Source organism: Eublepharis macularius, chromosome 12 (genome assembly GCF_028583425.1).
Source record: "Eublepharis macularius isolate TG4126 chromosome 12, MPM_Emac_v1.0, whole genome shotgun sequence".
NCBI lineage: Eukaryota > Metazoa > Chordata > Lepidosauria > Squamata > Eublepharidae > Eublepharis > Eublepharis macularius.
Genome location: NC_072801.1, coordinates 58,298,856 through 58,322,832, shown reverse-complemented (window position 1 = coordinate 58,322,832; position 23,977 = coordinate 58,298,856). Strand labels below are relative to the sequence as shown.

General features: G+C 44.2%; 1 protein-coding gene across 1 annotated transcript; it reads left to right on the top strand.

The window, feature by feature from the left end:
- The first annotated feature begins 239 nt into the window (after positions 1-239).
- On the top strand, positions 240-23,977 carry CD19 (CD19 molecule). Its single transcript, XM_054994081.1, has 15 exons — positions 240-360; positions 822-878; positions 2,444-2,734; positions 8,784-8,891; positions 9,459-9,507; positions 10,345-10,418; positions 11,330-11,446; positions 14,040-14,096; positions 14,743-14,802; positions 16,029-16,073; positions 17,222-17,290; positions 19,374-19,442; positions 21,908-21,985; positions 22,217-22,297; positions 22,776-23,977. The coding sequence occupies exons 2-15, from the start codon at positions 848-850 to the stop codon at positions 22,844-22,846; spliced, it is 1,200 nt and encodes a 399-aa protein (XP_054850056.1). The 5' UTR covers positions 240-360; positions 822-847; the 3' UTR covers positions 22,847-23,977.

The window sequence follows — 23,977 nt, the reverse complement described above, 5'->3', positions numbered from 1 at the left end:
ATTTAATGCTCTGAGCCTTTTTAATGAAAGATCTGCTAACTACACTCTAGCTCTCTAGCAGCCGTGAAACTGTTAACTGGAGAAGTAACTCAAATGCTAATGGTAATATTGCAAAACCACTTGGGTTTAGATTATTTACTGTTTACCCAAGGGGGATATGCACTTGAACAGAAAAAGAATGCTGTACCTACATCCCTGATAATTCCACTGAAATAAACCACCATATTTTATCAGCTGAAAAAGCAGTACGGGACTGGGAGGCAACAAAGCAACAGCCTTTCAGCCTTTGGTGGGACTCCCTGTCATCTTCGACATCAGGATGGGGAACCCTTCTTCGTGCTGTCAAACAGGCCTTTCTAGGTATCTCTGTTCTTTTAATTTGCATACGCTGTTGTATACAATTTATTCCTGTCTTCTGAACTCTATGCTTCTCTTGGTTTGCACCAACTCGCTCATATCTATCTACTGGTTACCAGGCTTCGCTTGAGTCTCAGTCAATTCAGTCTTATGCCCAGCATAGAGCTTGCTATAACACTAAAGAAGCAATTCCACTTAATGCTTCAGCTTATCTTCTAAAGAGGGAGCAAAAGCACAGCCATTTTTTCTTGCTAGCTTGAAATACAAAACTGCTTAGCGGCCTAGCCTTGACTATAACTGTGCAAGAAAAGCTTAGACAGCAAGACAGTAGAAGCAGCAAACAGAAACTGACTGAAACTAGCTGGATAAGGGAGATGGGAAAGTTCCAGTGGAGCAGAGAAACAAAAGGAGGTGGACTAAGGGAAGGGTAGGCCAGCCTAGTCATTCTAGTCTGTTTCCTTCAGATGCTGCCACTGCCCCTAAAGAGGAAATGGAACAAAATGGGACCGATTCTTCATATGGTAATAAATCATTTTCTTCACTGTTAGGAAATACGTTGAAATATCATTGCTGGTTATTAGTATATCTGTGTTTTTTCTGCTTCTGTATGGCTTCTGAGCTGGAATAAAGGGTGACTGATGCTGTCAGCATGAGTTGTGAACATGGCTCGCTCTTCTCTGCCTCATCTCTCTGTGGGCAGCAGCTGAAGGGCCTGGGCCTGGGCAGGGGCAAAGGAAGGGGCTTCTGGGACTGGAACAAGTATCTTTGGGGTTTTTTATTTAAAGCTACTACTGGCAATTTTTATTGTGAACTGGGAAGAAGGATTAAGTGTAATGTTAAGAGGAATTTAGGTGGGATAAAAAGAAACAGGACGAGGTATTAGAAAGTGTCCTGGCAGAAATATGATTCAGAGTAATGGAAGATTATTTTGGGGAGTGGTGGAGCAGGTGTGGGTTAGGGACTGGCTACAGCCTATATCCTAAGATTATGAGTCAGCAGAACAGAGAGGCTACAGTGATTAGCTCCTGTTGTTACATAGGGTCAAGCTACAAGCGATGAATGACACGTGCCTGGCAAGTGAACAGACTCGCGTGTATTCCTCCCTGTTCACTTGCCATTCACTTGCTCTCCACTTGATCAAGTGACCAGGGAGGAATGGCAAGTGAACAGGGAGGAATACACACGAGTCTGTTCACTTGCCAGGCAAGTGTCATTCGTCACTTGTAGCTTGGCCCATAGTTATCTCTCAGATTTTCACAAGCCATGCTGTTGAAGATTTCACCAGAAAGCAAGGCATAAAGGGGTATATCTTATCTTGCACCCATGGAGCTGTGCTAGACAAAGGGCCAAGCTACAAGTGACGAACGACACTTGAACGGCAAGTGGATTGACTGGAGGGCAAGTGAACAGGGAGAAATACACTTGCCGTTCAAGTGTCATTTGTCACTTGTAGCTTGGCCCAAAGATGAATGTTTTTGGATCCCAACTCCCCCTTCCTGCTGCATGTTGCTGCCCCAACACCCTAATCTAAGGTTGCCAGCCTCCAGGTAGTGGCTGGAGATCTCCTGGAATTACAACTGGTCTCCAGGCCACAGAGATCAGTTCACCTGGAGAAAATGGCTACTTTGGGGGGTGAACTCTATGGAATTATGCCATGCCAAGGTCCTTTCCCTCCCCAAACCCCACTTTCTCCAGGTTTCACCCCACCCCAGATCTCCAGGAATTTCCCAGCTTGGAGCTGGCAACCCTACCCTCATCCCGTTTTATCTCTGAGGTTCCCCCCAGAGAGAATATGGAGTTTGTAGTGGAGGGGAAAGATTGCTCTCAATTTGTTCTGCATGTGGAAGTGCCTTCTGCTAGAGAAGGTGGGAGGTATTCACCTACTAAATCAGTTCTTAATGTTGCTGCCCCAAAATTAACAACAAGTCCCAACTAAGTATCCCACAGAACCATATCCAGCATTTAAAATTTTGGCATAAATTTTAATTATTCAGCCCAATTTTGCATTTGTGCCAAACTGTGCTTCCACTCAATGGCCCTTCTTTCTCACCCTCTCCTACCACACACTCTTCCATTCCTCCTGCAGAGTACCAGAATGTCATGGATTCTGCACAGTTTCCAGTACTTTGTAATGGCTCAGAAACTAGCAACTGGACCCGGAAATCTCTGTCTTGGATCTTGCCTAACAGGACAAAAGCAGAGCTGAATATGCAAATATGGCGCATTGTCCCTTACTGGCTTCAAGTTGATCCTGACTCTATCTCGTTACTGCTGCCTTCTGTAACCTCCAGAGATGCTGGAAACTACACCTGCCACTGGAAGAACCAGAGTCAGCATTTTCAGCTGGAAGTGTCAGCAAAGTCAGGTACACCTCAAGGTAAGGGGTATGTGAGATGTTGATGTTATTAGATAGAAGTTGCATATTTTTGAAATGCAATCATAGGCTGCAAGCTGTATGTCAGGGATCTCAACCTTTTTGAGCCTGCAGGCACCTTTGGAATTCTGACCCAGGGTGGTGAACACAACCACAAAATGGTTGCCATAAGAGGTGGAGCCAACTACCAAAATCTCAGGGAGCGAGTTTATGCATAAATATAATAGTTCATAAACATTTCAGGTGCTTTGTTTAATAGGATGCCTTTTAAAATTAACATTGTTTAAAAATATTTTCTGGCAAATATGCAGCCTGCAGCACTTCCCTTTGATCTGCAGCTGCTGACCATTTGGATCCCAAGCCCAAGGCCCCACCTCCACCCCCCTCTGTCTCTTCACAGGTAATGCTGCTTGCTAGCCTGGCTATTTCACTGGGGCACCATGCAGGGAGGCTTGCTTGCTTGGGACGAGAACTTGCTGAAGGGCTAGATGGATGCCTGCAGCACTTCCCTTTGATCTGCAGCTGCTGACCATTTGGATCCAAGGCCCCACCTCCACCCACTTCTGTCTCTTCACAGGCTGTTTGCTAGCCTGGCTATTTCACTGGAGCACCGTGCAGGGAGGCGTGAGCCTCTTGCCGTGAGCCAAAGTGTGAGAGCACAAGGGCTCTTGGCCTGTGGCAATCAGCCGGGGAGCAGTCATCAGCTACGTGGGTTAGCGGTCATGAGAGGATAGGAGGAACATCACTATATTACGAACTGCATCTAGGATGGGTGCAACACCTATTCGACACTGCTTGTTCAACTATACCATAATTGTAGCCCTAGTCTGTTGCCTGTGTTGGGACCACCAGTATGTTTGATACTCCAATACATGGTTGTGGAGTCCAACCTGAGCTTCTTACTTACTACCTATTTGCATGGTGAAAATGTCTGGCAAATGTACTATTCAAGCGTAACTGGGAGCTGGTAAATATGGGAGTGGGACTTACCAAAGGCACCCAGCATCAAACAGTAATGCTCGCTGCTTGTCCAACCTCTCTAGGATTCCACTTTCTTACAATGGAGTCACTTCCACCTCCCACCCCCTCGCTACACTAATATTATGCAATGCCAGATTTGTTAGGAACTAGGTTGCATGCATTGCTGAGATGTTGCAGGAAAAGAAAATTAATGTAGCTTGCCTAACAGAGACATGGCTGCAGGAAAATGACAAAGTGTATCTATCCCAACTAACTCCCCCTGGCTATGCAGTCCTACACCAACCTCGCTATGGTAGCCAGGGCAAAGGGGTTGCTATTATTCTTCACGAGTCCTTCAACTTCTGCTGATCTCCAGTACAAACTATAACTGGTATTGACTGCATGTTCCTGTCTCTGGGAATTAAAGATAGACTGAATATCCTGCTTGTTTACAGACCACCCAGCTCCCCCATAAGCACTCTTTCTGAGTTGGCAGAGCTGCTAGTAGACATGGTGTTGGAGACACCAACTTATTGTTATGGGAGACTTCAACATCCATGCTGAGTGTTCCAAATCAGGCCCGGCTCATGAATTTATAGCCTCCCTGGCAACCCTAGGCCTCTCTCAAACAGTGTCAGGCCCTACGTATGAAACAGGCCACACACTAGACTTAATATTTTGCGCTGAGCCTTTGAGGGAAAACCTTGGCTCAACATTGGAAATTTGGCCTGAACCATGGTCAGACCCTCATCTGCTGAAGGCAAAAGTGAATAAAGCCCCAATACCCCTCAAAATGGAAGGTAAAGTTAAAACGATTCACCCACAAAGGCTCATAGCCACAAAAATTGCTTACTACAATTTCACTCTAGCCTGGAAGATGGCTTCTTACCTTGACATGGCTGACCTGGCCGCCTGGATCTACGTTATGGTAACAACAACACTTGACTATTGTAATGCGCTATATATTGGTCTCCCATCTAAGTTACCTAGGAGGCTCCAATTAATGCAAAATGCTGCAGATCAACTGGTAGCAGGAGTGAGCAGGAGCATAAACATCACTCCCATCTTACAGTCACTCCATTGGCTACCTATCAGTTATCATGCTCAATTCAAGGTATTGTTTATTACATACAAAGCTCTTCATGGCCTTCACCCAGCATACCTATGGGACCGCCTCCCTCCCTGTGTCCCTCCATGGCAGTTTCGCTCATCTGAACAGGGTCTCTTGGAGATGCCAGCCTGCATATGGGTGAAATCAACAGGAGCCTGTACACGGGCTTTCTCTGTGGTGGCCCCTACCCTGTGGAACAGCCAGCCAGAGGTCAGGAGAGCGTCCACTCTCCTGGGTTTCTGCAAACTGTGCAAAACCAAATTATTCAAAAAGGTTTTTTACTCAGATAGGAGGGAAGTATTGTAGGGATACGACGTCGCCGTCTCCCTGTGCCCGCTGTGCCCAGCGGCGGCCACCACCACCCACCTTCCCACATAGCTGGGAATAGCAGCGCGCCCTGCTTTGGCATCCACGATCCACGATCCACAGATCGGAAATGGGAGACGATCAGTGCAGATCATTAATTTGGGATCGTCGCTGGTGCCGATCCACGATCAGCTTGATTGGTAATTTTTTTTTGGATTGTGCCCACCTCTAGTCAAAAGGCACCATGTGCCTTATGGGCTTGCTGTTGGACATCCTTGTTGTATGTAGTGGGGGGAATGTTGTACTGCCATACTGATCCACACAAAATCAAAAAAGAAGAACAAAACCTGTATTTTATTTGAACCACTAAATTGGCAAAAAATACTGCCTATGCTTTTGAACTTCCCAGAGCTCTTCATCAGGCTAGATGAGACAATTTTTTTTAAAAAAAAGAAGATAGACTTCTCAGGCCCTCATCTTAAAGTCTGATCTTATAGACAATTAGTTACACTTCTGTGAGGTGTCGAGTTACAGCATGGTCTTTGGAAGGCTGCATTTAGCCAATGTAATGAGCAGCTTGTTGTATATTTGCTATTATGCTTATTTAGACAGATGAACAAACTTCCAAACTGAATTGAAACTGATTCTTTTTGTTCCAGAAACCGTGAGCAGCCCTGGTGACAGCCCTAAAGGCCCCAGTTCCCCATATGTGTCCAGAGAATGCTAATTGGCTGACTCTGGAGACAATCCCAAAGTTCCCTAAGCAAGGTTCTAGTCCAGTAGCACTTTAAAGTCCAACAAGATTTTCTATGGTATAAGCTTTAGAAAGCCAATGCTCCTTTTGTCAGATACAAGTATGAATGGAGATCTGAGTCTTTATATTTCAATCAGAAGGTAGGAGGGGTGTTGCAAAGAAGTAAGGTAGGATGCAGGCCTTTTTTTCAGCAGGAACGCGGGGGAATGGAGTTCTGGAACCTCTTGAAAATGGTCACATGGCCGGTGGCCCTGCCCCCTGATCTCCAGACAGAGGGGAGTTCAGATTGCCCTCCGCGCCGCCAAGCGGCGCAGAGGGCAATCTCAACTCCTCTCTGTCTGGAGATCAGGGGGCAGGGCCACCAGCCATGTGACCATTTTCTAGGGCTGCCAGACAATGTTCCCTCTAAGCTTTGCAGTGTTGTAAGCTAAAAATCTACTTTGTGAGCCGAAACAACAACTTTCATTAACGTTTTGAGTGCACCTCCTTTTTAAAAAAAAATTACAATCAAATTGTTTTGATTACAATCAAAACAATTTACCAATAAAAGCCATTAGGTAAAAGGGCCACAAAAAACAGAGTATACTTCTGTATAAAAATGGATATGTCCATGCTGATTACAAAGGGGTAGTTGTATTAGTCTGTTGCTGCAAAATAAAGCAGACACGCAATGGCACCGACTAGCATGTTTATTTCAAGATGAGCTTTTGTGAGTCAGTGCTTACTTCTTCAGCCTCCTTCTGCGCCAAGGCCAAGTTAAATGACACCTTCACCATGGTGGCGGCTGAGGCGCTACCTCCTCTCCTCCGCTTTCTGGGGCTGAGGGGATCCTAGCAATTTCAGGCTGCACGGGTCAGGCCAGACCCGATCACTCGCTCGGCTCTGTTCCCCAGCTAGAGAGTCAGCAGTGGCTGGAGGCACTCTCTGGCACCACCCTGGGGGCCAAACCAGCCACAGCCAGGAAGGGAGAAGTGCGATGAGGCTCCATCCATATAGGGACCACCTGCAGATGCTGGCTGAGTGGGAGGGCGGGGCAGCCTGAGGGTTAGTATCTGTGAGCTACATCTGAGAAGCTGTGAGCAGAGGAGTCAGAATCTGTGAGCGATTGCTCACGTGCTCACATTAGTGGGAACACTGCTGCCAGACCCCCGGTGGGGATCCCGCGCCCCCACCCTCCCACCCCGCCCCCACTTACCTGGCCAGCAGGGGCACACGCACCTTCCATGCGTGCTCCCTGCGGTGCTGCGTGCCCCTGCGCACAGCAGCCCCAGGATCAGGCCTGTTTTGACCTGGATTGGGGCCCCTGTGGAGCCCGTTTTGGCACGGATTGGGTCCATTTTGGCACAGATTGGGCCCGTTGTGGGCCCCTGCGGAGTGCAGGAACGCTCCCACGCTCCACAGGGGTCCAAAATGGGCCCAATCCGCATCAAAATGGACCCGATCTGTGCCAAAACGGGCATGGATCGGGCCCGTTTTGGTATGGATTGGGCCCGTTGTGGGCCCCTGTGGGGCGTGGGAGCGTTCCTGCGCTCCGCAGGGGCCCACAACAGACCCAAATCAGCGCCCAAACGGGGGCTGCATGATGACATCACTCCCAGAAGTGATGTCATCACGCTTGCAGGAGAATGCGTGTGCGCTCCGTGCGCGCACACATCCGCTCCTCCAAGGTAAGAGCCAGGCCCAAATCTCCCGCTGGGAGATCGAGGAGGCTTGGCAACCTCATCATTTTCTCTGAGGGCAACCCACTGAGTTCCACCACCTCTTTTCCCAGAAAAAAAGCCCTGGTAGGATGTAAAGGTATATGTGTATATTGTGAAATATAAATTGATTAGAGTAAGGCTGTTTCCACATGCCCTTAAAGGGATGGCCCACTCGCCAAACGCTGGTGGCTTTTCCTCATGAATCCAGACGTCTCTGTTTGCAAAACAGCTGTGGGCAGTTTGGCCTCTGTTTCTTCAGTGCCTTTTTGGGAATGCACTTTCTGTGGTTCCAGAAAAGTTGTTGAAAAAAATGAAAGCCAAACGGTTCGCATCCGTTTTGCAAACAGACACGTTGCCAGTATTCCGTTTGTGTGCTGTCCCTTTAAGGGCACAAGGAAATGGCCTAGGAGAGGTAATGCAGAAAATTAACATCTGCATTGAGAATAAAAATCCTGTGTCCCTCTTCAGCCCAGGTTGGAGGTCCACTGTTCTGAATTTGTGAATGAATTCAAAGCTCTCTGTCACACATCTCCTTATCTGGATTTGTGGAATGCTGACTGGCTTATCTGGATGTGCAGAATGCTGATTGGCTGACCCCAAAGACAAGTGCAAAGTCACCAATCCATTTGTGCATAATATTTGTGAACAAAAAGGAAACATACAATTCTGCAGCTGAAAAAACTGAAATAAAGGATTTGTGGTATTTGCTTACTTTACAAAGTGGGTTCTGCTTCTGATAATTGTAGAGAATGAACTATGCAAGGTACTCAGTCCCTGGCCACTTCTGGCAACAGGAAATTCTGCCTAGCCCCATCCTTGTTCTTTGAAATTTCACAAAAATTGATAGGCACTTCCATAAATTTTCAGTCTTAGAAATTTGGTTCTAAAAAAAGAAAAATGAAAATGGGAATATTGTGCCTTCTTTCATGCATATACATAGAGTCTCTCTACATGAGACGCCTGGGCGTGTGTTCATCAAGTGTTAGCCGGGAAGTGTAGTTTTAAAAGACAGAGCCAGCGCAAATCGCTCTGGAGGACATGGACTCTCTCACAGCCCTCTACCACCTCTGACATGCTGGACCCTCTCCCCTTCTGGAGCTATTGCCCTACTGCCCTTGTTACTTAAAGCTTTGAATTAACTGAGCACTTGACAAACGTGTCAGAAATCTTGTGTAGAGAGACTCATACAGAGACAGTTAATTCTCCCTCCCACCCCCCCAGCTGTTTGGCAGCATTTTGGAAAACAGCACTGGATCATCTGGAGTGTGGCCCTAGGATACCTGGCTGCTTGCCTTGGCTCCCTCTTCTGCTTCCTGCGGTTTAAGCGTGGTAAGTATAGGCACATACACAAGCTCAACCATAGAAACCAATGCCTCTTTCACACCACTCTTTCTTCTTTAGAAATCAAAATAAATTAAAAAATGCAGACCATGAGGAGCCAGAGTTCACTAATTACTAGTTTAAATAAACTAGTAATTATTTAAACGAATTACTAGTTTAAATAAACATGTGAAGTTCAGCACAGTATCCTACCTCCTTGTTCTTGATGTTCTCCTCTTTTGAAATCTTTATCTGCCTGCTCTTTTTTGCCAAAAGCACATAGCCTCTTCTGTCCTTGGGTTTTATCTGTATTTTTCTCCTATGAAACTGACCATATAGAACTTGAGGTGTTAGCAAACTAATCTTGATAGCACCCCCTGAACAGATAGAATGCTTATGAACATTCTGTGACCAAAGCAGCTCTGCTAATGATGGAAGGAGAAGCACTTACAGGAGGTGACAACACTTGGTTCCCCCCTTAACCAATAACACATGATTAATGTAGGCTATGCCATGATAGCTATGGGCAAAGATTTCTCCCTGTAGCTTATTTTCCATCCATCCCTCTCATTTCAGCCTTTCATGCACGTAGAGAGAAGAAGCAGCTGAGGGAACCAGCCAGGAGGCAAGTATTAGGGTGGCACAGGAGAGGGAGGGCAGAGGCTGAATCTGGGAGAGTGGTCCTTACAAGAAAGGGCTGTAGAAAAAAGACTCTCTGCAACAAGATGGGTGTATGGATCCAGGAGGAATATGCATCTCTAAGAAGTGGGGCAGTTTTTATATAAGGGTGTGCCATTCAGCCACAAAACTGATCTTAGTGCCAGGTGGCACCTATCAAATAGATCTAGGTGTGAGTAATGCATGCTGGTGGTCCCCAGCATGGTGCCCGTGGGTGTCACAGCACCCACTGATCACTCACTTCCTGGCACACACTCACTTCTTTTCCATAGCATCTCTTCCTCAAAGCAATCCTGGCTTTCTTCCACTTTAACGGAGTAGGGGATTCTTCACCGGCATCCAGAATGTTTGTGTCTGCAGGGGGCAGCTATTTGGAAGCAGCTGCTTCTGTTAGAGCAGGATGCTTGGCTTGGAACCACCCAATGTTTTGTTCTAGTGTTCTGAGACTGAATCCAACCTCCATGTCTGCTCTTTTGCTGTGGTGCCCACTCTCTGTTCTCAAAATTCCACAGTTCAACAAGGCTAGGGACCCTGATGCATGCCATCTTGGGACTTGTTTGGAGGAATAGCAGGATAAAATAAACAATCAGACAGGGAGACATCCAGCAGTCCTTCAAGAGGAGCCTAAAGGGAAGAGGGTCTAGTGCTATTCTAAAGTGTTGATTCATGTTATTTATTTTTAAATGTACATCTTGCTTTTTACTGCCACAGGAGCCCTCAGGGGGCATTCGTGCTGAACCCACAGCTTGCTGCCTTTAATTTTATATGGTTCTTTGGTTTCCAGAAAGTTCTTCCATGCCCAGCGGAACAAGGCACCAGGCCCTGATGGAATTCTGCTGCCTGCAATGAATGGAGATGGTGAGTTAATGACCCGCAGTCTGCCTCCTGCTCAGGAAACCAGCCCTTTTTCTTTGGTTGTTTTGGTCAGGAACCCAAGTATTAACTCTTTTTGCAGGATGCGGGGTTGCCAAGTCCCTGGAGAAAAAATGTCCTGTCCCTTTAATGGCATGTTATTTACCCGGTGAATTTATTTCCCTCCATGCCATGAAAGAGGATAGGATATTTTTGTCCCAGCTTGTTGTGAAGCAGAGAGGTGCAGGCATTATGGCTTGTGTAACTTTCTTGTTAAATTCTTTGTTCTGCTGGCCTTATGATACCTGGCTAAACCTGGGAGGGTCTAGTGTCTTGACAGAGCATGCTTTTCTTTTTCTAAATAACAACAGAGAGTATCACAAAACAAGGAATATGGTTAACAGAAAACCATGAAAGCTAACTACAAACAAACAAGGAATTATCCTTAAACATAAAAGGCAAACTGTGTTGCCGACAACACACATTTTATCCTGGTACACCTGCACAGGAGCATTAGGATAAAAAGTGCTTTGTGGTCAATATGACCTCTAAAGGTGAGCCAGCCCACCCCTCTGGAGGCCAGCACAGTGGTGGGAAGGCCAGGTGAGCTGGCCCATGCCTCTGGAGGCTGGAGCCAAGGCGGGATGGCCAGCTGAGCCAATCCGTCCCTCTGGAGGTTGCGCCATTTTCTCTGTTGCTAGTCAAGAATATTTATATAAATACATATATATGGTGAATTGCAAGAAGGAATAAAAAATTCTGCTATAGTAAGGTTATTTATAGAGGCTTGTGATTCTCTGCTATTTAGCACTGACTTTTTGTACCTGTCTATTTTCGACTGTAAATGAGACTTGTGGAATTGTGAATTGTGATTTTTGAAATTATTGTATAAAACATACATATTTCTTTTTCCTAAGGCAAGGAGCAAATGGATGCCTTCTCCTATGAGAATATATTGCCGAACATGAGTTCAAGGGGTGGCCAGCAGTCCCTACAGAAAGCAAACACCCTGCCTGCAGCTGGCAAGATGGAAGGTAAGTGCTGGATGAGTATATGAGATGGGGAAATGCCGTGAAGGGATGCAGAACATAGCATGGGAGGCAGCATAATGGAGGGACAGAGAATGCAAGGAATAGAAATTACAGTGACTCTGAGCAACGTTATGGATAATAAGGTGGGGAAAGTGTTATGATGAGAACTAGAAAGTCAGAATTTAATGTGCAGAATTATACATATTGGAAGCAGACTTGTGACTTTGTCTGAAGAGAGGCTGGGAGATGGGGGTCTGGTTTAAAGTGCAAAAGTAGTTGCTTCCACATGAAGAATTTCCCCCCACAATGGCAGCAGTAAACTGAAGCATCCACAGATGATGTCGTGCCCAATTTGGGCATGACACATCTGGCACCCTTTTCTCCACCTTTGAACCAGAGGAAATTTAAAAAAAAACTAATTTTCTCCAAAAGGGAAACTGCAGCAACACATAAAGTGCTGTGCCCATGTCTGCGTTGGCCTGAAGGTTCCATGTTGTAAAAGATCAGGGCTTTTTTTCAGCGGGAATGCGGTGGAACGGAGTTCCGGAACCTCTTGAAAATGGTCACATGGCTGGTGGCCCCGCCCCCCGGATCTCCAGACAGAGGGGAGTTTAGATCTCAACTCCCCTCTGTCTGGAGATCAGGGGGCGGGGCCACCAGCCATGTGACCATTTTCTCCGAGGGCAACCCACTGAGTTCCACCACCTCTTTTCCCAGAAAAAAAGCCCTGGTAAAGATCATGGCAGCCATAGGTCTGAAGAGTTGGGTGGTTTTAGGTATGGGGCTCTGTGGCATATTTTAGACTCTGGACTTAATGATGTGTCCCTTACATTAGACGGTGATGTAGATTTCAAATGCAAAGCTACAGCCCGATTTTGTACCCCCACCCGCCAACGTGTTGAGCCTGAGAGCTGGTGTTCTGGTCTTCCACTCCAAAGTCTGGCCATATGCACAACTGAAGGAGGAATTATTCTCCCAGGTGTGAGGCTAGGTAAGGAAGGTGGCCACCTCCAGAGGAAGATTTTGAGAACCATTTAAGAGTACAGAGTAGGAGAGAGTCAGATCTGACTCATGATGTTGTCCTGGGGTCCTGCACAGTCCCCACTGAAATTAACAGGAGCTGTGCAGGATTATTTATAAGACACTTGCTAAATGTTTCCATGCTAATGCAAGTGGAAAGCAAAGTCCTGCTTCACAGTAACTAAGAGAGCTCAAAGGAATAGGACTGCAACTTTAATGTCTGCAAATTTTAGACCATTTCCCTTCCCCTTGTATTCTTTATTGGGTGTGGTGGTGGAGAGTGCAGTCAAGTCATAGCTGATTTATGACAACCCCTAGTGGGGTTTTCATGGCAAGACCCTGTTTTTTACTTCATTGTTCTCTAATTTTGTAATCCAGCTTGACTGCATTCCTTGTTGGTTGGTATATATTATGCCTGTCTTTAGTGCAACGTTTTCTAATCCTCTAATGTGCCCTGAGTCTCAGTGAGAAAGGTGGACTACAAATGAAATGAAATAAATAAGTATTAAAAAGCAGAAGCAAAATTACACTGTAGTTTGCCTTAAAACGAGACTGTCTTGAACAATGGCAGGAAGCAGAAACAATTTAACACCGGAAATTAGTAAAATAGTCGACTGAGGAAGGAAAAGGCAAAGATTGCTGTAGCGATGATCCTATCCCTGTCACTGGTACACAAGGGTCAGGGCATGGAAGCTTCACTGAGGGCTAATTTGGCACACATGCCAGTACCTTGCCAGTGCCACACCAATCCAAGCAAAACATAAATTGAGTAGCCCCATGCACATTTGTATATTGGGAATAGGGCTGTAGGATAATTGAATTGTTCAGGAGAAAGCCTTTACAAAGCAACAAGGGCTCTAGTTTATGGCACTGTTTACGCATTTCTTGTTTTTAATGGTATTATTTTCTAATATCTGTAATCCAATTTTATGTTTACTGTTTTTATTGCATCATTTTCTAACTTTGTGTTCCATTCTTATTACAGCACTTATTCCATGTCTTATACTGTTCCTATTCCATTGCTAAATTTTGTAATCTGCCTTCAGTCTCTGCAAAAAAAAGGGCAGACCATAAATAAAGAAAATAACATAAAGTAAAATCATAGCTCAGTTGCGCAAAGTGCATGCCTGTGGACATATTGATACACACACACACACCGCCATTCAGTGCTGCAGTGCCAACTTGAATATTTTGCTGTTCAGTTACACATCTTATGACAATTGTATTGGGGAGTGGGGAAGAAACTTTGCATTAGTTCACATAAACAGCAACTGATACAGTGCAACAATTCCTGGACTTTCCATTCAGACTTCAAGTGGGGAAAATCCCATAAACAAGAGCTTCCTTATGCCACCCCACCCCACCCCAAACCAACACATATCAAAATAGCATAACAGGGAGAAAGCCAGAATAACCCAGGCCTTCCACACTAGAATGTGTTCATGCTGCTTGATCATTTAACACAACTGCAAGCAGAATTGAAATGGGGGTTCTCTTAGCATTTAAAAGCATTTACTTGGGTGAGTGCCATCAGAATTTATGCACATTTTCTCTCCCTCTGTTCCTTCCCCACCAGACGATGATGATGAAGAGTATGAGCATCCAGACAGTGAGATAGAACAGAAATCAGATGGTAAGTTGTGCTTGAGTGAGCTAGAGGGGGAAATTTAGGATATAGTTCAGCCTAAATCACAGTCCCCAGGCTATATCACTCACTACCATGTCCCTACAAACCTTTGAGGATTAACCCATTTGCCCTGGATAAATAGGCTGTGTGGCCAAGTACATGCCACAATAAGTGGAAAGAGCAGTGAGAAAAAGGGCAAGTGGAAGGAAGACTTATGCCATTCCACAACCGACATCTTGCACATCCTGCATGCATCCTAGAGTCCTTTGCTCCATCACAAGGTGGAGGTGTGAGGTGCCCTTCTAAGCTTGATTGGGGCATTAGAAATGGTTTGAGAGCCCAAACTTCCAGGGTTCGTGACCGGTGTGGAAGTCTACACCTAGTTCTGGCCCCTATTTATCTGTTACAAGACCTTCCCCCCTCTCCAAATGTTGCACTAATTAGCTCTATGGGAGAGTGCATACCTAAAAGAAGGGGAGGAACCAGAGCCTTGGGGCCAGTGGGTGTTAGGGATTCTGACTGGAAGGTGAGTGGGTTTTTTCAGTGGAAGAATCCACAACATAACCAGTGGGCTGAGGAAGAGAAACAAGGTAAATTGTGTGGGCTAAGAGAAGAGTAGGCCAGCCTCCTCTATTTAATCTGTTTCCTTTAGATGAGGACAACTATGAGAACGCCCAGGAAGAAGTGAAACAGGAAGACGTGGTTTCGAACGGTAACGCTCCTTTCCTTCACTGTCATCACATGAGACCGCATCACAATGGATTTCATTAGGAGTGACTCAGGCCTAGAGGCATCTTAATGAGGGCTAGGTGCTCTGTGGGCATCTACAGAAGCCCCCTCCCCATCAAGTGGAGAAGGGCTGGAATGGATGGAGTGTATTGCTGTCTCCCCAATTTTAAGCCATTGTGGCTTTCTAGGGGCACCCCAAAATGACCAGTGCTTAGTCCCGATAGTTGGTGTACTGAAAATTAAGGCAATGGGGAGAAATTGTCTTGAGTTATCTACAGTATTATAGATTTCAAGTTGTCTTTAAATCACCTAGAGATTTTTGTAGGCTACTTTTAAAAAAAACACTGGGTATTGCCTCAAGAGGAGAAATGGATAATAACAACTTTGTTGTTTATGTTATAAAATTATATCCAGATGGTTTAAATTTTGTAATCTATGCTATCAGGTGTAATTTGAACAATGTCTCCCAAGTTATTTCATCCCAAACTGCAATTGTGCCAGAAACATCCTTCTTCATTCTGAAGAAGTGTCACATCACTAGTAAGTTGACCAAGGTCACTGATTAAGTACACAATGGATCCTTTAATCTTCCCATTGGATTTTACCAAACCTATTGCTAGTGGCTTAGCTGTCCAAAGTAGCAGACTTCCAGTCTGCTACTACTTGAGATGATTTTAAACATGCAATGCCTGTGACTGATGGCCAAACTGGATGAGAGGGCAGGAATTTACAACTGGATTTTGCATGGTGTTTTTTTAAGTTAAAAACAGCTGGAGGGAGCAGATACTGAATCAGAATGGGCCATGATACTGGTTTGTTCAACCTTTCTGTACCAGTTTCCTGATCTAAAGCCCACCTAACCCCCTCAAGCTGCTTGCAAGTGGGAAATGTGCAGGCAGGCACCATAAAGATTCAGAGCCTCGCTACAGCTTGGGTGTGAATGTGTGTAAATGGCATGGGAGGAGAAAGTGTTAAATAGCCTTCTCTTCCCCAGCACAACTTCCCTGACCCCACTTACCCTGCCTTGCCTGACTCTTTCTCCTTTCTCTGTGGCTGCTTTGAATCTTTAGAAAAAAAACATGAGAGATCCTAAATGGAATCATCTCAATGTGTCTTGAATCTGGGGCTTTCTCAGGCAAAGCATGTGGTCTGACTATGCACCTTGTTGCCTTTCTTGCTAAGCAACAGCTCCTCATCTTCCTTCCACAGATGGTTCCTCTTATGAAAACAGCAAAAAAGAGAGATGTGGCTCAGGTATTGTTGGCCTCTTTTTCTTATGATTTGCTTTCTTTGGCCCATAGCTGACTCTTGGTATGCAAACAATGCTCAGAACAGCCTTCAAGATCCAACCCAGGAGCCACTTTCTGAAGGTAACATTTGGGTGTGTAAGTAGAGAACCTACTGAAACAACCAGAGAATTTGAAAACAGTTGCAAAAATATGCAGGAGGGGAAAAAACCCTCCATCTATTATTCCTTGTGGGCTTCAAATCACACTCTTTCTGAAGGGAAATTGTCTTTGTACTTTTAAAATTAACAGATACATTCAATATACATGTTAATTTCAGAACTATAAAAACAGCTTCCCTTGAGAATCTGTGTATCCTATTCCTGGTTGTTTCCACTCCAGCTGTTTACTTGAAACACATCACTTTTTATTCTATAAATTGCACTGCATTCCAGTGCTTCTCTTGTTTTTTAGACCTTGTAGTTATTTCTTTTTCAAGGTCTTTTTTTAGTCCTTGTAGTCATTTCTTTTTACTTAAAATACAATTGCCACATCAGCTTGTCCAATGTGGCCTGGCAAAGCAGAGTCCTTAAGGGGCAGTTCAAAAATGCCAGAGGCATGCAAATTAATAAGAAGCCAGGATGTAGTTCTTTTAAACGAAGAGGCAAAAAATAGTGCAAAAGGGTTTTGAAGAAACATAACCTGTGCTGAATGAGGCTTCTGAATAAATGTAAACATCTTGCCTATGGAGCTATTCATTGCAAGATTTTAGAGGGAATACAGTGTAATATTAAGTACCATGGGGAACTATCACTGACATTTTGTTTGCACTGGGTTGTGAAAATGAATATTATTGGCATGGTGACATCCCTTTCTCCCAGAAGCAGCACTTGTGCAGATTGCAAATTATTGCCCCTGGTGTTCCTCATGCCTCTTTCCCTGGTAAGAACTTTGCATATAGAAACAGCAGTAGCTGTCCCACTGACACCAGCAAATTACCACAGGAACATAAGTCTTTGCCTTCTATGCAAAATGGGGCCATTACTCTGAGAAACTGCTTTCTTAGGGATTGGAAGGCATTGCTCAGAGCAACAACTCCCTCAGTAAAGTGGAGACACCACCCAAAGCCATCCATTCTAGTTAGTGTTGGTCACTTCTCCTTGTGTTTTCCAACAGATGGTGACAACTATGAAAATGTGGAAGAAGAGATTGTTTTGAGTCCTGGAGCTGCACGACTTATTGCAGGTATTGGATCCAGGCCTGGAGACGGCAAATGAACCAGAATCTCTGTCCTGAGAGCCAAGCTACAAGTGACGCCAGACACAGGTTGGACACTTGTCAGCTTCCCTCAAGTTTTGATGGGAAATGTAGGCATCCTGGTCTTGCAGCTGTAATGGAGGGCCAAGCTGTAAAACCAGGATGCCTACATTTCCCATCAAAACTTGAGGGAAGCTGACAAGTGTCCAACCTGTGTAAGGTGTCACTTGTAGCTTGGCTCTGAGACTTCCAAATGCAACACACAGTATCTCTTCATCATTCCGCACAGATCAAAGGCTAACCTAATCCCCAGTAGCCAACCACTTTACCAGGCGGTAGGATAAATAGTGTTTGGCAATCCCAAAAAAGGGTTTATCTATCCTACATACTTAAACAGGTTAAATATGAACCTACCTGACCACTTTAGTCATTTTCAAAGGCACGGCATTAGGTGCTCCTGCTGCCTGAGGCTAAACAGATAGCAGTTTTTCAGTTGGAACTCCCTCCCGAGGACATTCATCTACCTTCCTCTATCGTTGTCTTCCACCAGTGGGTGATGAATTTTTTGTTGTTTGACGTTCCTTCATTAACTTACATTGGCCTTTCTCCGTATCTGTGTTTATATGTTTTTTAATTGTTTTAAATATTGTATATATTTTTATCTGCATTGGAAACATTATTTTGATTGTTTGCTACCTTGGGTACCCTAAGTTGGGTAGAAAGGCAGCATACAAATGTTTTAAATAAAATATTCTATCGGCTCCAGGGAATTGTAGCTGTGTGTGGGTAAATAGGAATCTCTGAGAGAGATTTCTCAGCATACCCACACAACTACAATTCCCAGGATCCTTTGAGGAAGAAGCTACACAAGTTAAACTGACAGAAAACCAACATTAATTTGTAGTGTGGGTATGTCCAATTGAAATGAGGAGAGAGCCAGATCAAAAAGGCCTGGGAGATCCTACTGATAGTTAAAGGGCTTGTATTACATCTGCAACTTTGTGTGATATTGTACTGCTACATTGTGTAAAATGAGGTCAGTAGTGTGTGGTTATTTTCTCAACTAGGAAAGAAAGTAACTCCTTTCAAATCAGTTGGCCAAGTCCAAAGACAGCATGATTCTTCTTCTGTTGAGCTACAGGACTGAGTCCTGTGGCTCCTTAAAGACCAACAAGATTTTCAGGGTATAAGCTTTTGAGAGTCAAAGCTCCCTTCTTCAGAGACCAATAGATTTTATTGAGCCGCAGCTATCCAAATCCTGCAGTGCTGAAAGCCCCTCACTTTTGGCAAAATCAGCAGATGTTCTTCTACCAGAAGTGAGCCCCCCTTAACACTTCACTAAGACACTTCACTGAAATTGCAAAAAACTTCTGATAACATTTAACACTATAATTTTCTCCATATACAATTTTAACTTTCATGGCATGTGCCCCTGTTTAATAGGTATGTCTCCTCTCACTTTGAGATGCAGGCTTCCTATCTCTGTTTTCCTCCCCTGGTTTTCCTTATAAGGAGCTCAGGGCAGCATACATGATCTCCTTCTCTCCCCTCCCCTCCCCAATAGATGGCACAGGGTCACCCAGAGAGCCTCATGGCAGAGTAGAGATTTGAACCCATGCCCTCATCTGACACTCTGATCATAGTCTCTGGGGTCCCTCATCCTGGACACATGTATCTTTTGTTCTGTAGCACAGTACTAAACATGTTTACTGAAGAACAAAGCCTTCTTGAGTTCCATGAGAATTTCTCCAAGGAAACGTGAACAGAACTGCAACAGCTTTAAGTCCACCTGTGTTTAGCATAAGATGACCTATGTTTGGCATAAAATTGAATACTAGGTAGTAAATCTAAAGACCATTAACTGTGGTCTGATTTGTGGTGTGTTTCCTTCTTTTCTACTCCTCTGAACATCCTTGCAACCAACTTCTGACTCCTTTTCAATCTGTCGGTATTCTTTTGGGAGAAGCCGCGCTGAACACATGGGTACGATGATCTCCTCAGTGTTTCTTTTGGATATAACCTAAAACGACACTGGCCTTTGGTGTCCAATAAGGCTGTTCTTTGCCTCTAGGTTTGCGCCTGCAGCTGGCTCTAGACCCCCAAGTGGACAAGCAGGATGGGGGCAGTGAGGCATCGACAGGTAATCATAAAATACAATTCTGTTATTTGAATTTTGAAGGAAGCTTAAAGGTAATCCTGGTCTAACTGTGGCACCATTACCTTTCCTGGTGCCTTCCAAGTGTTTTTAGAAAGTGAGCAGGGTTGGGAGGGTGCTCTTGGCCAGCAGGGTCTCTGTGGCCATTGGAGATCTGGCTGTGCAGATTTTTAAATAGTTGTTTCAGCAGCAGCTACCATCACAGTGTTAGTTTCATTCTCTCTCACTTCCCTTACCCAGTGTATTTTTTTAAAAAAATACTCATCTCCCCTGCACTTCAGCTTCCTCTGTATGCGTGTGTGTGTGAAAGAGATTTCCTTTCTCCCCCGCCCATTTAACAGAACATCTGCCTGAAATGTTGAAGAACTACTATCAAAACTATGCATAATCTTGTTTATTGGTATTTTGTGGTTGACTCCACCTCCTGTGGCAGCCATTTTGTGGTAGCATCCACTGCCCTGTATCAAAATTCCACAAGTGCCCACATGTCAAGCAGTAGACCCGGACATCATCCAGATGGCAGCCCTGAAGTATCTTTTGTCTGATGCAGCACCACTGCGCTGGGAATGGGGGTCCCCAATAGTTATTTTTACTCTTCCTTTTCCGTTTGTGTGGCCAACCTTCCATTACACATGGCCCCAACTTGACTCCAGTGGCTTCTCTTTTTTTTTGTATGTGCATATGCAATGTACCAATTCCCATTAATAGGGTAACTCCTATGCCTTATTTCTTAAATTTATCAAACCAAGAGCATAGGAGAATGTTTACACTAATGCGATAGTATGTACTTCCCTCAGCTGTCCTTGAAGGGAAGTTTTAAAAAATCCTTTATGAGAAAAGGATTTGCCCCTGCTGTGAGGAAGGGATAGAGTCTGTAGAACATGTTATATTTGATTGCAAGACATATAATAATCTTTGCGAATCTCTCCTTTTCTCTACGACTCTTCCCCTTACCGGTAGTCAAAGATTATGCCTTCTGAGAAGTTTTCTCTCAGACAGGCATCCTGAGGTCACTCAACAGGTAGCCAGATTTGGTTGGCTTGCTTCAAGGATTAGGAAAACCTTAACTGCTCAGGTAGATGAATGTTAAAATTTTACTGTTCTATCAAGCATTTTAAATTTTAACCTGTATTTTGAATGATTTTACTGAATTTTCTATTTATTTCTGTGGTGTTTTTAAGTGCTGGTCATTGACAGTGAATAAAATTCATTCATTCACTGCAGCAATATTTGTGTGCAGTCACCCAAAGCAATGTGCCCCCCCCACACCCCCGCTTCCTAACTGGTGCATAATGTATCTAATAAGTGATTGGCTTCTTCCTTGGGACAGCTGTTTTTTATAGACCTTTTGGAATGGCAGAAAATACCAGGGAAAATGTGCTCATCGAAGACTGCAAAAGATCATAGCTGATCACAAAATGGGCTTCCTGCTTGTGCGAAAAGTAGTGCTTATTCTCCTGCAAAGCACACTGATCTGTGCGCTGATTTCGTAAAAAAAAAGTTTTGCAGCAGACAACAGAAAAATGTTAACCCAAATGTAGATGTACACAGAGAGCGAGCGGGTGTCGCTCAAGGTACTGGCAGAGCTGTTAGATCATAAACAGAACATTTAAAAAACTGCTACAAACATTAATTTTTTAAAAAATGGCCCTGAAAATAAACAACTTGGATTCTGTGAACTGGTACCTTTCCCCACCTCCCTGCCCCCTCCAGCACTTGCAGACTCTGGGAAAGTTTATTGGTGGGACAGAGGGAACTCTCCGGTAATTAAAAACACGGGCAGATTGGGCAGCTCTTGTTAGGAGGGGGGAAGAAACAAGCTCAGCCTTTTTGCTTATTGTGTCAGCAGAGCCCAACTCACAGAACAGAAAGTAAGAGAGCAATTTCTCTCTGTTTCCCCTGCCCACTGCAGCTGCCTGAACTACGTGGCGGTTAGTGTATGCTGGTCCCTCAGCCCCGTCCATAAACTTTTCCAGGGTCAGAAGGGGCCTGAGGAGCTGCTGTACTTCTGCCAGTGTAATATGGGATCCAGCATAATGTATACAAGGGATTTAAATGCAAGCACGCACATTTTTTTTAAAAAAAAATGCAAAACATGGTGCCCGGCGGACAGGTCCACTGAAACTAAGGCAGATTTTCCTTAAAGGAAAAAGCAGTTATTGACATATTTGGGGAAAACATCAGAGCAAATGAGGTTTGAAAAACTGGGGCAGCAAGGGGATATGAGGCAGCTGAAAAATAACCTGATCAAGTTAAGAATCCAATCCGCAGCAATAAGACCATGTGGAAGAGCTCTTCACACCTTGATGGCTATTACAAATTGCCTTTTTAACCCACTGTTCTTTGTTCATCTGCAGCAAAGGCCTCCCTTTGGTTGCGGCCCTCTCTCATAGAGTACTTTGCATAACTCTGAATCCAGCCCTGGCTGAGACATGTTTGCTTTCCATCAGGCTCCCAGTCATATGAAGAGATGAATGGAACCTTGAGCCCCACCACAAGCAAAGGTCTCCAAACAAGCAATGAGGAGGGTGAGTGCCAACACTGTTGAGTTCTCTGGGCCAAAATCCAGCAGGTGAAGCTTTTTCCATCTCTCTGCTTCCACACTAGCTATCCATATTCATTTTTGCTTGAAAGAAAGAAAAATAAAGTTCACAACTTTGGAGCTGGTTGACACCTCCAACCATTTCTAGTCCCATAAAATAAGCTTAAGGAGTTGGGATTGGGGGTTGAGTCCATCTCTGACCAAGTATCTTCTGCAGATGGTGATTCCTATGAAAACATGGAGAGCCCCAACTCCTTCAGTTTACGGAAGGAAGGCAATGTGGATCCAGGAGGGGAAGGTAAGTAAGCTGGGTTGAAGATCTGGGATCCAAGGGAAGCTGCTGAGAAGTCAAGATGGCGTCTGTTGCAGACTTTCTGAAATTGCACTTTAATTTTTGTTCTAAACAGTATCTTTTCCTGATGCTGAGTGACTATGGATGAAAAGAAGGTCTAGGGAACCCAGGGGAGTTCTGCTACCATGCCTGACTTTTTGGACTTTGTGAAGTTTGAAATGGGTATTGTGATGCAATGCAGCTAGAAATTTCACTAGATATTACCTACACACTTAATGCCCTTTTTGCATATACAGAATTAGAAACTTGTATTCTTTAAAAAATAAATTAAAATGGATACAGCCTAGATAGTGGATTCTGCGCTCAAGTTCCAGATCTGCAGAGAATCCCAATATTCTTGTAGTTCTGGTCACATTAAGGTGAGAGGCAAAGACTTTTTGAAACACTTGTAGCTAAGTACATAATTTTCTTGTCTCTTCCACAGGAGTTGCCTTTGGTTCCGTGCGGCAAAATCTCTCCATTTCTTTTGGGGCTGATCTCAAAGGAGCTCTGTAATGCTTACACTAGAACAAGCCAATGCAGAAGGGCAAGCTTGGGTACTTGGCTGTCCACAATTCCTTTCCTCCCTCAAACTAAAGTGAACTCACCCAGGCTCCCTGCTTCTTCCAAGATTTTGGCACTCTCTTGGAGCAGAAGGATAGGAAAGTAATATTGGGAGACTGAACTCCTGGGTTTGATCACCACCAGGAAAACCAGCATGGAGTCTTCTATTCCTGAGTGGGAGGCAGAAGGGACTGATGGAGACATTCAATTTTGTGAAAAATGAAAGTGATATGAGAGAGGCATTTTGTATATATAAGACAATTATTCCTTTGTTCTCCCATCACAGCTGGCCAAAGTTTCTTGAAACAAGATAGAAACCTGTATATTTTGATAGATATCACTTGAATAGTGAGTCTGTTTGCTATAAATTCACACTCATTCGTTTTTGGCCAGCTATATGATCTACCTCACGGAATGAAGTTGAAAAGCAACCGGTTCTTTCATGTTTCAGCATAAATTTAGGGTTTGGAATTTCAATAGGCTGACTCTTGTGCTGGTCAGAAACCACCTCCCCTCCTTCCTACTTGCCCAGTTGTTTATATTCTTGTTACTATGAAAGAAAAGCTAAAAAGCCAGAAATCCACCCACGTAATACCTTAATTAGGATCAAACAAATGACACATGACAGTATGCAAACTTTCAAGTTCTCCAGAACTCTAGATCAGACCAGATGGTACAGAATGAAAATGGGCAGAGTAGAATTTAAGCACATTCTTCATATGGTGTTAAGACCTCCTTATGTCAATATATAATGGATTTTATTTTTAAAGAATACTTATTATTTTATTGATAAGATTAAAAGCCCAATAAAAAGGGGCATAGAAAAGAGAAAGAAAAAGGAATGAAATATGTATTATTTTTCTTTGCTTTTTTTCTTTATTCTTTGTTCTTCTCTTTTTCTCTCCTTTTTAATCCCTTTTCTTTCTCTTTTAAATATATTATGGAATTTCTGACAGGCAAAGATTCATGTTTCAGGTTGCTGCAGGCCATAATGACTTTAAAGCAATTTTTTACTATTTTCCCTTTCTTGCCAGCCAGCTCTCCAGACTATTGACTGGTTGACCATTGTAAAGCCCCCACATA